General features: G+C 45.6%; 1 protein-coding gene across 2 annotated transcripts in view; it reads right to left on the reverse strand.

Moving 5' to 3' along the window:
- Prkce (protein kinase C epsilon) overlaps positions 1 to 12631 on the reverse strand; it is a 485801-nt gene that overhangs the window by 183606 nt on the left and 289564 nt on the right. For both annotated transcript variants that reach the window (XM_036170614.1, XM_036170615.1), the window contains exons 3-5: positions 6730 to 6889; positions 4358 to 4392; positions 3008 to 3093 (exon numbers count right to left, since the gene is read on the reverse strand). In XM_036170614.1, coding sequence (XP_036026507.1) covers positions 3008 to 3093; positions 4358 to 4392; positions 6730 to 6889 — 281 coding nt within the window. The remainder of the gene's footprint in view (positions 1 to 3007; positions 3094 to 4357; positions 4393 to 6729; positions 6890 to 12631) is intronic.

The raw sequence follows: 12631 nt of genomic DNA on the forward strand, positions 1-12631 counted from the left end.
GCCAGGCCTCCCATGCAGCCAGAATGCTACTAATATCTTCTTCATACATGGGCCATTAGAGTTCTGTCCGAGTACACATTCTCTAGGTTTATTGAGAACAACTGTGCCCACTCACCTTACAGTTATCAGACACCTCCCTTTCTGACTCCTAAGGAGGGATGAGGTCACTGTGCCCACTCTGTTCCTACAGTTCTGAAAACACGGCGGACACATAATGAGAAGAGAAGCAGCCTACCAGGAATAACTGAATACAGATAGGAATGACAGACTAAGGTGAAGAGGTGGGGAAGCTGGGCCCAGGTGATCAGGAGGCCATTGTGGGCTTGGAGACAGCTGAAGGAATCTCAGTTGGGAACAACAAAGACTCCAAGGTACAGAGAACAGTGAGAAGATGATGAGAGACACATGCAAGATCATACCAGAAGAGCACACACAAAGACAACACACACACACACACACACACACACACTCCTACTGTGGAGTACACATGAGCAGCATTCTCAGAGAAAACAGAAGAGGAACAGAGCAGAGAGAGAATTGGAAGATTAAAGGAAAGGACACAGAGACAGGGTGTTCTTGTTTACCACAACAAGGGTCATGCAGACTGTTAGACACGGACAAGCAGCTGCTCATGGTGGGAAAGAAAAGGTCCAAGAAGCCCATCATCAGAGCCGTTTGTTTTTGTTTGAGATGGAGTCTTCCTATGTGGCCCAAGCTGGCTTCAAGCTTGCTATTAACATAGAGCACGTTTTAGCAAAAGACACTGCAAGTGTTTGTGGTGAGCATGCAGATGTGTGCATATACATCCATTACATCCATTGAAGTGACTCAAAGGGATGGACTCAAAGACTAGTTGCCCAACAGAAAGGTACTCAATGACCCCAAGAGGATGGTGGCCTCAAGAACACACGAGACAGTGATGGGGACACCAGGATGGGCAATGCACTCCACCATACAAGAAACCCCATTCTTGAGACTCTGGCCATTCATTTCTGGGGACACAGGCCACATTTAAGAGCATGCCTTGTTGGAGACATCACTGCTCAATCTGTCAGGAAAAATAGAAGGAAGCACCGGGTCCCAGATTACATGGGAACTGTGTGCTTCCAATCTCAGCTCACTACTCTGCAAAGCCCACAGTCTTATGGGACATTTCCCTTCCAGGAAGTGAGGGAAGTCTTCAGAAACCTGAGGTTCCCAGATGATGAGACCTGTGAGAACCATGAAGTCTGGGTTTATGTGCTCTTTGCTTCCACTGGATGGGGCACAATGCCTGCCACACAGGAAGTGCCTAGTAAATAGTCAACGGAATGTCCTCGGGAAGGAAGTCGAGCAGAAAATGTACTATCTCCCTCTCCATCATCTTGTGAAAGTAAGGGCAGAAACAATGTCCTGTAGGTTAATATCCTAGATCAAGGGTCAGGAGAGCCAGCTGCTGGGTTGGACTTTATTTTTCCTTCCTTAGAACAGGGTCTCACATATCTCAGGCTGGCCTTGAACTTGGCATGCAGCCAAGAACGACCCTGAACTTCTGTCCTCCTGACTGCCTCTTCCTAGTGCTGGGATTATAGGCACGCACCATGTTTGGTAGCTGTGACGCCAGGGATTGAACCTGAGGCCTTCTGCATGCTAGACAAACACTCTACCAACTAAGCTATAGTCCAGTCCCTGGTCCCCGGTTTGTCACATTTAACTAGGACAGCAGACCTCCTGCAAACAGCTGTGGGGATTTGGTCTCAGTTTATCCTCAGGAGCACAGACTGCACCATCTAAGCCCTGCTCCTTGCTGCTTTCAGAGGCCCCAAAGCAAGAGCAGACTCATAGGTGAGAAGTGGGTAGAAGGACTCTGTAAATCACTTTGGGGAACTCAGATTATAAGATTACTTCATTCTAAACCAAGGTACCCAGTCCTCCCGGGTTCCTCTGGCCTGATCCTAGTGACTTATGGTTATGCAGTACTTACTGCACCTGGAATTGAAAGCATACCTTTGAAACTCACTGTCCAGACACGGGCCACCTCTGTTCTCACCATCACAGCTGCCATCTCCCTCAGAAAGGTCTTCGAGTCTACCAGTGGTACCACTATCCTGCTTCCTAGAGGAAGCCTGGCTCCCTTGTGGAATTTCACATCCCCATAGCACTGTGGGGGGGGGGGGGAGCCAGTCTGACACTGATTTCTAAGCTTAAGAGACAGGGAGTCAAGGCTCAAACTCTAAGACATTCCACCTGGGTTAGAACACGGCTCTTTCTCATAGTAGCTAGGCTCTTTCTCGTAGTAGCTAAGTGTCTTGGCTAAGTTTTATGGCCACTTTGGTGCTCCTAGTCTCTCTGTGCTCAGATGAAGACTTCCTTAAAGTTGCTATGGGGTTAAATAATGTATGTTAAAGTGCTTCTGAGCGAGGGCATGGTAGGTACGCAGTGACATTATGCCAGTTTCTCTCCTAAGTACTTCTTGGGCTGTTCATTCCACTCTGTTTCCACTTCTATTATCTCATTAAGGTATGGCTCCTGCTATGTGTTGCTTCTCTTTGTTTACTACCTGCACCATTTCTGTGTCCCAATGACATAATGAAACAAGACTCCACATTTTAAAGCCAGGAATAGTAGTATATGCCTTTAACCCCAGCACTCCGGAGGCAGAGGCAGGTAGATTTCTGTGAGTTCGAGACCAGTCTAGTCTACATAGTGAGTTCCAAGACAGCCGGCGCTACACAGTAAAATCCTGTCTTGAAAATACATTAATAATTAAGTAAATTTCCACATTTCCCTCATGGTCTTGGCCTCTAGGCTCCTACTTCACTCTGGTAAAATTGACGTAGAGTTGTGTTTATTCAATAGATGGTGTTTCAAGCTGGCAGGCAGTGGCCACCCTTCATTTTTGCTCAGTACAATGAAGACAACCACAGGATCTCACAGTGATAAGGTTTCCTTGAAACCACATCAAGGGCAGAGAAGGGAGAGGCTGGTAAGGAAGAAAGCGCAGAATCCCAGTGTTGTAAATATTTACCTCGTCAGGGATTTCCTGTTTCTTTAGCCCGGCACACTTCGTAATAATGAGCTCATGACATCGCTTGTGGACAACGCAAGTGCAAACTGCAAATGATAAAGACATGGGAAGCCTGAGTGAGGAAGCAAGATTGCACCCGAGATTTAATCAGGTCTTGGTGGAGACAATGTCCTAATCTAATCTAACCCTCTCGTCAAGCCTTTAATACAGTGTTTCAAAACACTCCACCACAGGACCACGGGGCTTCCTAAATGCCCCAAAGAAGGAATGGACGTGGTGCTTGGAGGGCGCTGGGAGCCCTGAGAAGGCCGCTCAGCTTTCCAGCTGTCATCTGCCAAGGCCAGGGACCACCCTTCTGCCCAGCTCTCCACTGAGCCCTCTCTATTAAAGGTTCTGTACTGATCCCCATTTTCCACTCAGGCCCATGTCACAATGACTATTTATTTGGGGTCAGGACTGGAGCATATCATACGGGAGTTCTTGGGCTTAAAAAATGCCCACCTTATGATCACCAGGTACCCAACTTAAAAATTTCCATCGAATTTGCTAAGTCCACAAAACTTAGTGGCCCATAGTTCTAACTGCAAGGTCATTGGGCGGTGTTAAGGAGCTAGCTAACGGATCATCAGTAGTTAAGGGGGTAACTGTCTGCACACAAACTACCCCAAATCATAGCAACCATTAGCAGAAACACCCCCAAGGTCTGCTTGAAGTTAGACTCTTAAGGGGGACAGCATAGCCTCCCAGCTCTGACTAGAGGGAAGTCTCAAAATGACCACGTTTCACCTCCGTCTACCAGTACAACCTGACACTGCATTTGTAGCCCATTAACTAGAGAAATGCAATTGTCAACACCTCAAGTGAGCTGTAAAGGTTTAATAAGGACTCCAGAGTCAAAAATCACACAAAGAGAATCATCAAGAGCCACACAGGGCTAGTAACAAGCCAGGAAGAGAGTGCCTTTGGAGAGCCTGAGAAGAGGGAACAGGGAGAACACTTAGACCCAAGCAAGACAGCAGACTCCAGCCAGCCTCTAATTGAAGTGTTACATCTACTAGGGGAAAAAAAAATCAAAGCATTATCATCATCTCCTACTGCAGCCAAAGTGCTGGGGGGGTGGGCACTCACTGGGGTGCCAGGAGATGGGCCGTGCTTCTGTGGTACATATCATGCATGTATGTGGGACTGATGGCTGGGCAGAGACAAAGTAGAGGGGTCACACTTCTTGGAGAGGGAGAACAATGGAACTGCCCAAAGACTCGGCCTAACCTAGCAAGAACCTTCCAGAAGGGCTTAGAATCTTACTCTCACCACAGGTTCCAAAAGCTAAGCTCATAAAATGCCACTTACCTTGACACTGGTACCCCTGTTTTCCTATGACACCCCTGAAAGGAAGAAGATGGAGTTTTACTAGGTCAGAGAGTAAATAGATAAAGCCCCCCAATTCTGGTGCTATCCATGCTGTACTGAGTCCTGTGGAGTCTGCTGAGCGGTGTGACTCCACTACCACTTGGAGGGTTAAAAATACCTTCCAGAAGGCCACAGGGACAGCCTCACTTGTGGGGCAGGGACAAGGCCTGCCTGCATTGGGATTTGGTTTCTTGTACAAACACTCATACCAGTGGGGGTAGCAGTGTTCTAAAAATCTACAAATTTGAGCCTGCTTGCTCTGGATAGAAGCCAGTCAATTAAAACATTTCCCTCCTCATGGATAAAAAGGGCATTCCTCAACTCCTAGAACCAGGGCATCCCCAAAGAGGGCTCTGTGATGGTAGATAAGGCCTGCCATTGATGGCATACACCCTTAGTATTCCAAAACATGTTCAAGAATTATGGGCAGTCTACAGTTAGGACTGAGGACTCCAGATGGTTGAACTAGTCACCAGTCAGAGGTTCCTTCCACGGCCACAGCAAGGTTCCCCTGGCAAGGTTAGTTAGCCTGGAAACAGTCAAACCCAGCCAGCCATGTCCCTGTCCTCAGTGTACCTGGAACTCACAGGTGTGCTGGCTAGGTTCACACTGAGACTCCTGCTTGGATATATGGACATGTTGCAGAGGGTCCTACAGTTCTCAGGCCTGAAGAAGGAGCCACAAGTCAACTGGGCCATTCCCAGGAACTAGAGCTTGGGCTATTCCCAACAGGCCAACAGGACGATTCAGCCAGTAAGACCAGCCGCTCACCTCATAACCCAAACAGGAACAACAGAGCTGAGACATGGCAAGGAGCCATCTGGGGGATACAACTGCTTCTGCTTCAGGTGGGTTTGTCTGAGCTATGTCATACCAACCTCAGTGACTTGCTTTCTACGAAGAGTGACCCCAATGCCTTCTAGAACCCAATATTCCCTCAGAAGCCTGATGCAGATGTTCATATGGGAACTTGGCCCCATTAGCTCTCCTCACTGGATCCAAGTGCATTGATTTCTATTCCAGCTTCAAAGACCTCAGAGAATATGCCATAAAGTCTGCTTCTTCTTATTCTTTAATATGCACAGTAAAATTCATTTTTTTTAAACCAGAATCTAACTCCTGTGAAACACTTAAATCTTGTACCCTTGTGCCAGCTGCTTTATTAAGGAAACCTTTACTGTTATTGTCAAATTCTCCAAGGCTGATGATGTCAGCTTCACACTGGGATGATGCTCAAGGAAAGCAATACTCTTTCCTTACTGAGCTCTGTCTTTTAAACTTTAAAATCAGAGTTCTTAAAAAAGATGGCAAAATTACTACAGATGGAGCGCCAAAGACTAATAATATACAGCACACTTGGACTTTTATTAGAGGAGTTTCTCCTTTGTTTCAAATTGAAATATAATGCTTCTGTCTGGAAGAACATTATTTCATTTATTATTTGCTTTCATGGGAAAAAATCTCTCTCCTCTCTCCCTCTTCTCTCTCCTTTCTTTTCTCTCTCTCCTCTTCCCCCTTTTCCTCCTCTCCCTATCTCCCTCTGGTCATACTGTGTAGCTCTCCATGACCTGGAACTGCTAATGTAGACCAGGCTGGTCCACAGTTCATAGATCTGCCTGTTTCTGCTTCTCAGGTGCTGGAATCAAAGGTGTGCACTGTAGTATTATTAAGGTTCTTATTAATAAAATCAAACCCGAGGCCAGTTATTGGGGTGACTGCTGCAAGATCAGAAAAGCAGAACAAGCCACAGCTACCGCACCTCGCCAGTTCCTCAGCTGGTCTTGTTTCCTCAGACTGGAAGCCTCTGAGTCCTCATCCAGAATGGATCTCAACTGAACTGTGCTGCTACAAAGCCTAAAAGCTTAACCAGCCAAATGCTTAACCAGCCAAATGCTACTAGTTTCTGGTCTTCATGCCTTATATACTCTTTCTGCTTTCTGCCGTCACTCCCTGAGATTAAAGGCTGGATTTCTGGGATTAAAGGCATGTGTCACCATGCCTGGCTGTTTCTAATGTGGCCTTGAACTCAGAGATCCAGAGGTATTTCTGTCTCTGAAATGCTAGGATTAAAGGCGTGTGCTACCACTGCCTATCTTCATGTTTAGTTTTGTGGCCGTCCTGTTCTCTGACCCCAGATAAGTTTATTTTGGGGAATACACAATATTTCAGGGAACACAATACCACCACAGTGCACTAGAAAACCTCTTTCATTCACATTAGTACTTTTGATTGAGGTTCATTGTCTCCCATCCTACGCCTAATCCTTCTCACCACAGAGAGGCTATAATCAGGTTTCAGATGGAGGAACTTACCAGATGAAATCTCGGCAGTGGGAGCAGTAGGTGGGCTGCCGAAGGTAGGTGGCCATGAACTTATGGCCATTGACCTGGTGGACCCTGCGCCTGACAGCCCCTTGCCGCTTCCTTGGCCGCATACGCTCCCTGAACACTCGTTCTTCATTGTCTTTAGGGGCTGCAGAAAGACACAAGCAGAAAGGAGACCATGTGGGTTAGTGCACCTCAACACTGACCTTCGGGTAGGGGTGAGTCGGGCGGGAGGCAGCCTTTCTGCTGCCAGAGGGCTGAGGGTTCTGAGGTGTTTCAGCGCTTGGCTGGAGGAAGTGAGCATCCTGGGGCGGGGACAGACAGATCCATACATCTTCTCACGTCTGCCTGCATCCTCAGAGTCCGTCCCAATCCAGACTCTTCTTCCAGCTGTCCCATTCCTTGATGCCCTCTTTGCCCAACCTACACGTTTTGAGGATCAAGGGGGTCAAAGTGTTTCTTCCCGTTCAAATCTTAGCAAACTTTCAGGTGGTTGTGAACTTGGACAAATAAGAGTCATATCTATTGCCACGGGTCTCTGCAGGCACCTCTTTCAATAAATGGGGGCCACACTGCTGAGTACATGGGGTAGATGGAAGGCTGGTGCTGGGAACCCCCCTAGTCACTGCCTGGCTCTGAGTAATAGCTGTCTAATAAACCTAACTTCTTCCTTCTCCCTCATCCTCAGATGAGAACAGTCGCTCCTTCTCAAAGGTCAAAAGGAGGGAGGGAGGGGTAACACCGTGAAAGCAGAGGGCTCCTCCAAAGCTCAGGAGCACCAACGGAAGAGCATCTAGTTGGGCCACTGAAGAGGAGAGAAATGGTCATCCCAGGAAACAAACACCCAGGTGTGCTGCTGAGGGAGCTGTAGCGCCCAGGTAGCCCTGGCTGCTGCTTACTGGGAGCCTGTGTTTTAAGGCTCCCAGGCTGCAGAACTAACACATCCCTAGATGATGAAGATGGAGGTCTGCCTGACACAATTCTACCTCCTGCTCTTCCGATTCCCTGGGATTCCTTGTTAACTGGTGACTATTGCTTCAAAATGTCCCATGACACCAACTCCCTCCTGAGTATAGAGAGACTGTCATTTCCTACCCTGCCACATGCAGGGTCTTTAGTCCACTGACCAGGTCTCACAGGAACAACTCATAGTCACAGTGTGCACGTGGAGATCAGAGGGCAACTTTCAGGAGTTGGTTCTCTCCTTCCACCACACAGGGCCTGGGGTTAGGACTCATGTTGTCAGACTTGACATCAGGCTCCTTTACTCACGGAGGCATCTCAGTAGCCCTGAGCATTCCTTAGTGTTTTTTTTTTTTTTATAAGAAGAAAGTAAGTAACTGAAAATTGAATCTATGTGGCAGGAATTACTTGTTACAGATCTGACCTACACAATCTAACCCCAATCTTGGCATCACAGGATGGAGATTGTTTCTGCCAAAACAAAACAAACAAAAACCACAACTCTTCACTTTCATAAAACTCATCACAGAATACACTAAGGTAGTCAATCAGCTCATAATACATTTAAGATGCAACCAGATTTGCAAGTCTGCCAGTTGTTTGTATCCAGGAAAACTCTGTTTTTCAGTTAAAATGGTGAGAAGTCCAATCTCATTTTCTCAAAGGAACTCTAACTGTGACAGACTATCCCTGTGAGCTTCACCATTCAGCTTCTGGCAGAGATGATTTGTAGTCCAACCAAATGCCCCAAACTGTGCTTGCTCTGATATAGAGGGGGCAATATGGCAACCAACGAAGTCAATTGTGTTTATTTTCAGATACCCCTAGGAGGGGTCATGGATGCTGGTAGGATGTTATAATCATGCAGATTAAGTGGAAGGGAGATGTCTGTGTAGGTAAAGGTGACAGCCAAGGGTCACTCCGGAACACTGGGGTCTGTCTGAATGGAACTTGCTCATATATTTCTATTACTTCAGCCCCTGAACATATCTGCCTTGCCTTTTAAGCTAGGTTTTGTGTCAATATATGGGGAGATAATAGGCCTTGGAGGCTCACACCTGTAATTCTATAACCTAGGAGGCAGAGGCAAGAAGATTGATGTAAGTTCAAGGCCAGCTTGGGTTACAAAGTGAAACCCTGTTCAACATGGAGCACCTGTAGAAGTCAGGAAACTAGAAAGATGCCATTGCATATGGGGGATGTCTTCCAGGAGGAGGGACGGTAGAACATGGGCTGTATTAAAGCAGAGGGGGCAAAGTGGGGGGAGAAGCTTAAGCTGAGAGTCAAGTGTGAGGCTGGGGGCAAGGGAAGAGGGTCCAAGAGTTAACCAGCATGAAGGATGTATGACAAAGCCACGTGAAAACCTACTATTTTGTAAGCTAATTAAAAAAGTTGACACTGGGGGTGGGGGCATGTGTTATGAATGGCTAGACAATGCTACTCCTGAAACTACGGGTTATTAAACAAAAATTCCAGTATCGGAAAGTTTATGAGTTCAAGAGTTGTTGGTCAGGGAGGTCAGAGGCTCTTTCTTTTCTTCTTGGTTGCTCACAAGCACGAGTTGATAGGACTTTCTTGCCGAAGACATTGTATACTTTCCTTGCAAGACATCAAGGTAGAGCTGAACTGGAGGCTTCCTCCTAGAATTGAGCTGATGGCTACCTTTGTGTTGTCTGAAGTAGGAAGGAAATCCCCCCAAAACCTTCAAAGGAGAACTGCTGGATGACCCAGCACCCCCAGCTCTGGATCTACACCCCAGAGAACTGAAAGTCAGGCTTTTGAAGTGATGTCTGCTCTCCTGGGCTTGCTGTAGCGTTGCTTACAACAGCCAAGACAGAGACTTGACCTACCTGTCCATTCATGATTGAGCAACTAAAGAGTAATGTGGTAAATACATGAAATAGCTTGATCATGTCACACAGAGAAGGAAACACTGTCAGTGGCGTGCTCAGCCTTCGATGGGGTATCTATATTATTCTCCCCTCAAAGCTCAGTGAGCCGTCTCAGAAGAAGGGACAGAAAGACTACTGTAAGAGCCCGAGGTTGGGGATGACAAGGGACAAACAGTGTCTTCTGGGCATTACAGAACTGTGGCACTGAAACTCAGGGCACCTGTGGTTGTCTGCATCAGAGTTGTACAGATCAAGCCACAAGATCTAGCACGGAGAAGGAAGAGGGTAAGGAGATCTATGGACAGTTGATGGTTTCTGAGGAGGGGTGCAGTTTTATTTAGGGCTGTGGATCTGGTAGGTGAACCATACACCAGTGGATGGCCTCACACCTAGAAGTATATGGACAGCATAAATTGGACTTGAGCTATTAAAACAAAACAGAGAACACAAAGTTGGGGGTGTCAGTGAGGAGGAAGTAGATCTGGAAGGAGTTAAGGGGAGGGGTGGGGGTGAATATGACCAAAATACATTCTATGAAATTCCCAAGGAATTAATACAAATAGAGAAAACATGAGAGAAAGCTCCTTAGCATTTGATCTGGGCAGCGATTTCTTGGATATGACACCAAAAAGCCAACAAGAGAAAAAAATAGACAATTGGGGCTAAATGAGACTAGAAACCCTCACAGAAAAAGAAACCACCAATGGAATGAAAAGGTAACCTGCAGAACAGAGGAAAAATAACCACAAAATACAGACCTGATAAACTGTGAATGTCCAAGTTCTAGAAGAAACACCTACAACTCAGTAGCAAAAGCCAAATAACTCAGTCTAAAACCAGGCAGGGGAACTGCACAAGCAGTTCTCCAAAGAAGTCATACAACCGCTCAGTAGCTACATAAAATAAGATGTCTATTATCACTAAATATCAGAGCTGTGCATGTTAAAACCACAGTTACATTAGGTCTGCTATAAGATGGTTACAAACAAACAAATTCAAAAATTCCAAATCAATAGTGTTGTCAAGGTCACAGAAAAAGAAAAGGAACTCTCTGCGCTCCTGGTAGGGCTGTAAATTTGGGCAGCAACTACAGAAAACAATAAGGAAATCCCTCAAAAACTTTAAAATGACTGCTGGATGACCCAGTGTCCCCCAGTTCTGGATCTACACCCCAGAGAACTGAAACCAGGATTCTGAAGCCATGTCTGCTTTCCCAGCTTTGATGTAAGCATTGTCTGCAATAGCCAAGACAGAGATGCAACCTACATGTCCACTGATGATTGAGCCACTATGGAGAAATGTGATAAACCCATAAAGGCATGTTTATAGGATCATACAGAAAAGGTAATTCTGCCATTCGAGACAAAAGGCATGGAGGAGACCATGATAAGCTAAACAAGCCAATCATAGAACGCATACTCCATGACACCACAAACACAAAGGCTCATCCATAGTAAAAAAAAAAAAAAACAAAAACAAAAACAAAAAAAAACTTAGAGAAGCAGAGAGCAGAAATGGGGGTTTCCTAAGCCTGGAAGGAAGCAGAATCAGAGTGCTATTAGTACCACCAAGGTTCAAGGCAGGTTAGGTTCTCAATGTCTGCTCAACAGCATGATCCTCTTGTTCACAATATTGTTTTATATACTGAAACACTTACCAAGAGTGTGGATCTTATATTAAGGGTTATCACAAAAATAAATAAAAATAAACTATGGCTCCCATGGTAGGGGTGGTGCTATTGTGTATCAATTTTCTCTGAGAGAAAACCTTTTATCTGGAAGGGAAGCCCATTAAGATACAGGATGTTTAGCCAGATGTGTTTGCTCATTCATTTAAGAGGCTGAGACAGGAGGATCTTTATGAGTTCAAGGCCAGTCTGGTCTATATAGCTACACAATGAACTTCTGACAAGCCAAGGCTGCATAGTGAGATATATTCTCTCTCTCTCTCTCTCTCTCTCTCTCTCTCTCTCTCTCTCTCTCTCTCTCTCTCACGTACACACACACACACACACACACACACACACACACACAGAGTGCAGGATGTTCTAAGGAGAGGTAAAACATTCCTGCAGGGAAGCTTGTTAAGGAAATAAACAATTCAAAAGCTTCAGAAAGTCCCTGAAACTGAACAAATACACTAAGATCATCCTTCCCCAAACTTATGGAAGTGAGAGATGTCCTCATATCAGAGCAGCTGCCTGAAAGTTTGTTCAGACCAACTGAGCTGCCTGAAAAAGGCACCCTCCAACTTCTCAGGCTGCCTGTAAGTTATGAGGTGAGTTTCAGGGTTCCAGTTTTTGTGAGCCATGACCCATGCTGTGGTGGGCTTTGGTGATGTAACTGTTTTTAAGTGATTTCTACTCTTGTAAGTAACCCCTCACCATATTCAATTAGGTACTCCTTACTTTGGTCAGTGATTGGTTCTCTCTCTGGGGTGTTTATTTATGCCTCTCCAGGAAAAGTCTCATAAAACAGATGTATTTTATATATGTGTGTCTATATGTGTGTGATGTGTGTCAGGTATATAAGAGGGGTATACATGCATTCGTATATGGTATATTAATATTACATCTTACAGTACACATAATTAACATAGTGATGTACTGAGATATACAGCACATATAATCTGCTGAACCATTTAGAAGTTGTAAACATAGTGACATTTCATTCCTAAATATGTCAGCCTTTATTTCCCAAGGGGGAAAAAGACATTTCCCCTTTTTTGTTTTTGTGTTTTTGAGACAGTGAGTCTGCTGTGAGACAGTGTCTTCACCACATTATAGGCAGCTGTACCTATGCAATCATAGCAAGATGGTCAATCTAAACAACGATAACACCAGCAGATATTCTAATACAGATGAGGGAAATCTTACAAGGCCTCACCCCTAGATGGAGAGCTGCCGACAATAATGGCTGCTCTGTGATGGAGAATCAGTCTGCTCCAGTGACAAGCTCCCTGAGAGGTTATCCAACCCCACGGGGTCGGCTCTAATACTACACACACATCTGGTGTGTGGTATTACTAATTAAAGA

The sequence above is a fragment of the Onychomys torridus genome, chromosome 21 (genome assembly GCF_903995425.1).
Source record: "Onychomys torridus chromosome 21, mOncTor1.1, whole genome shotgun sequence".
In the NCBI taxonomy this organism is placed as follows: Eukaryota; Metazoa; Chordata; class Mammalia; order Rodentia; family Cricetidae; genus Onychomys; species Onychomys torridus.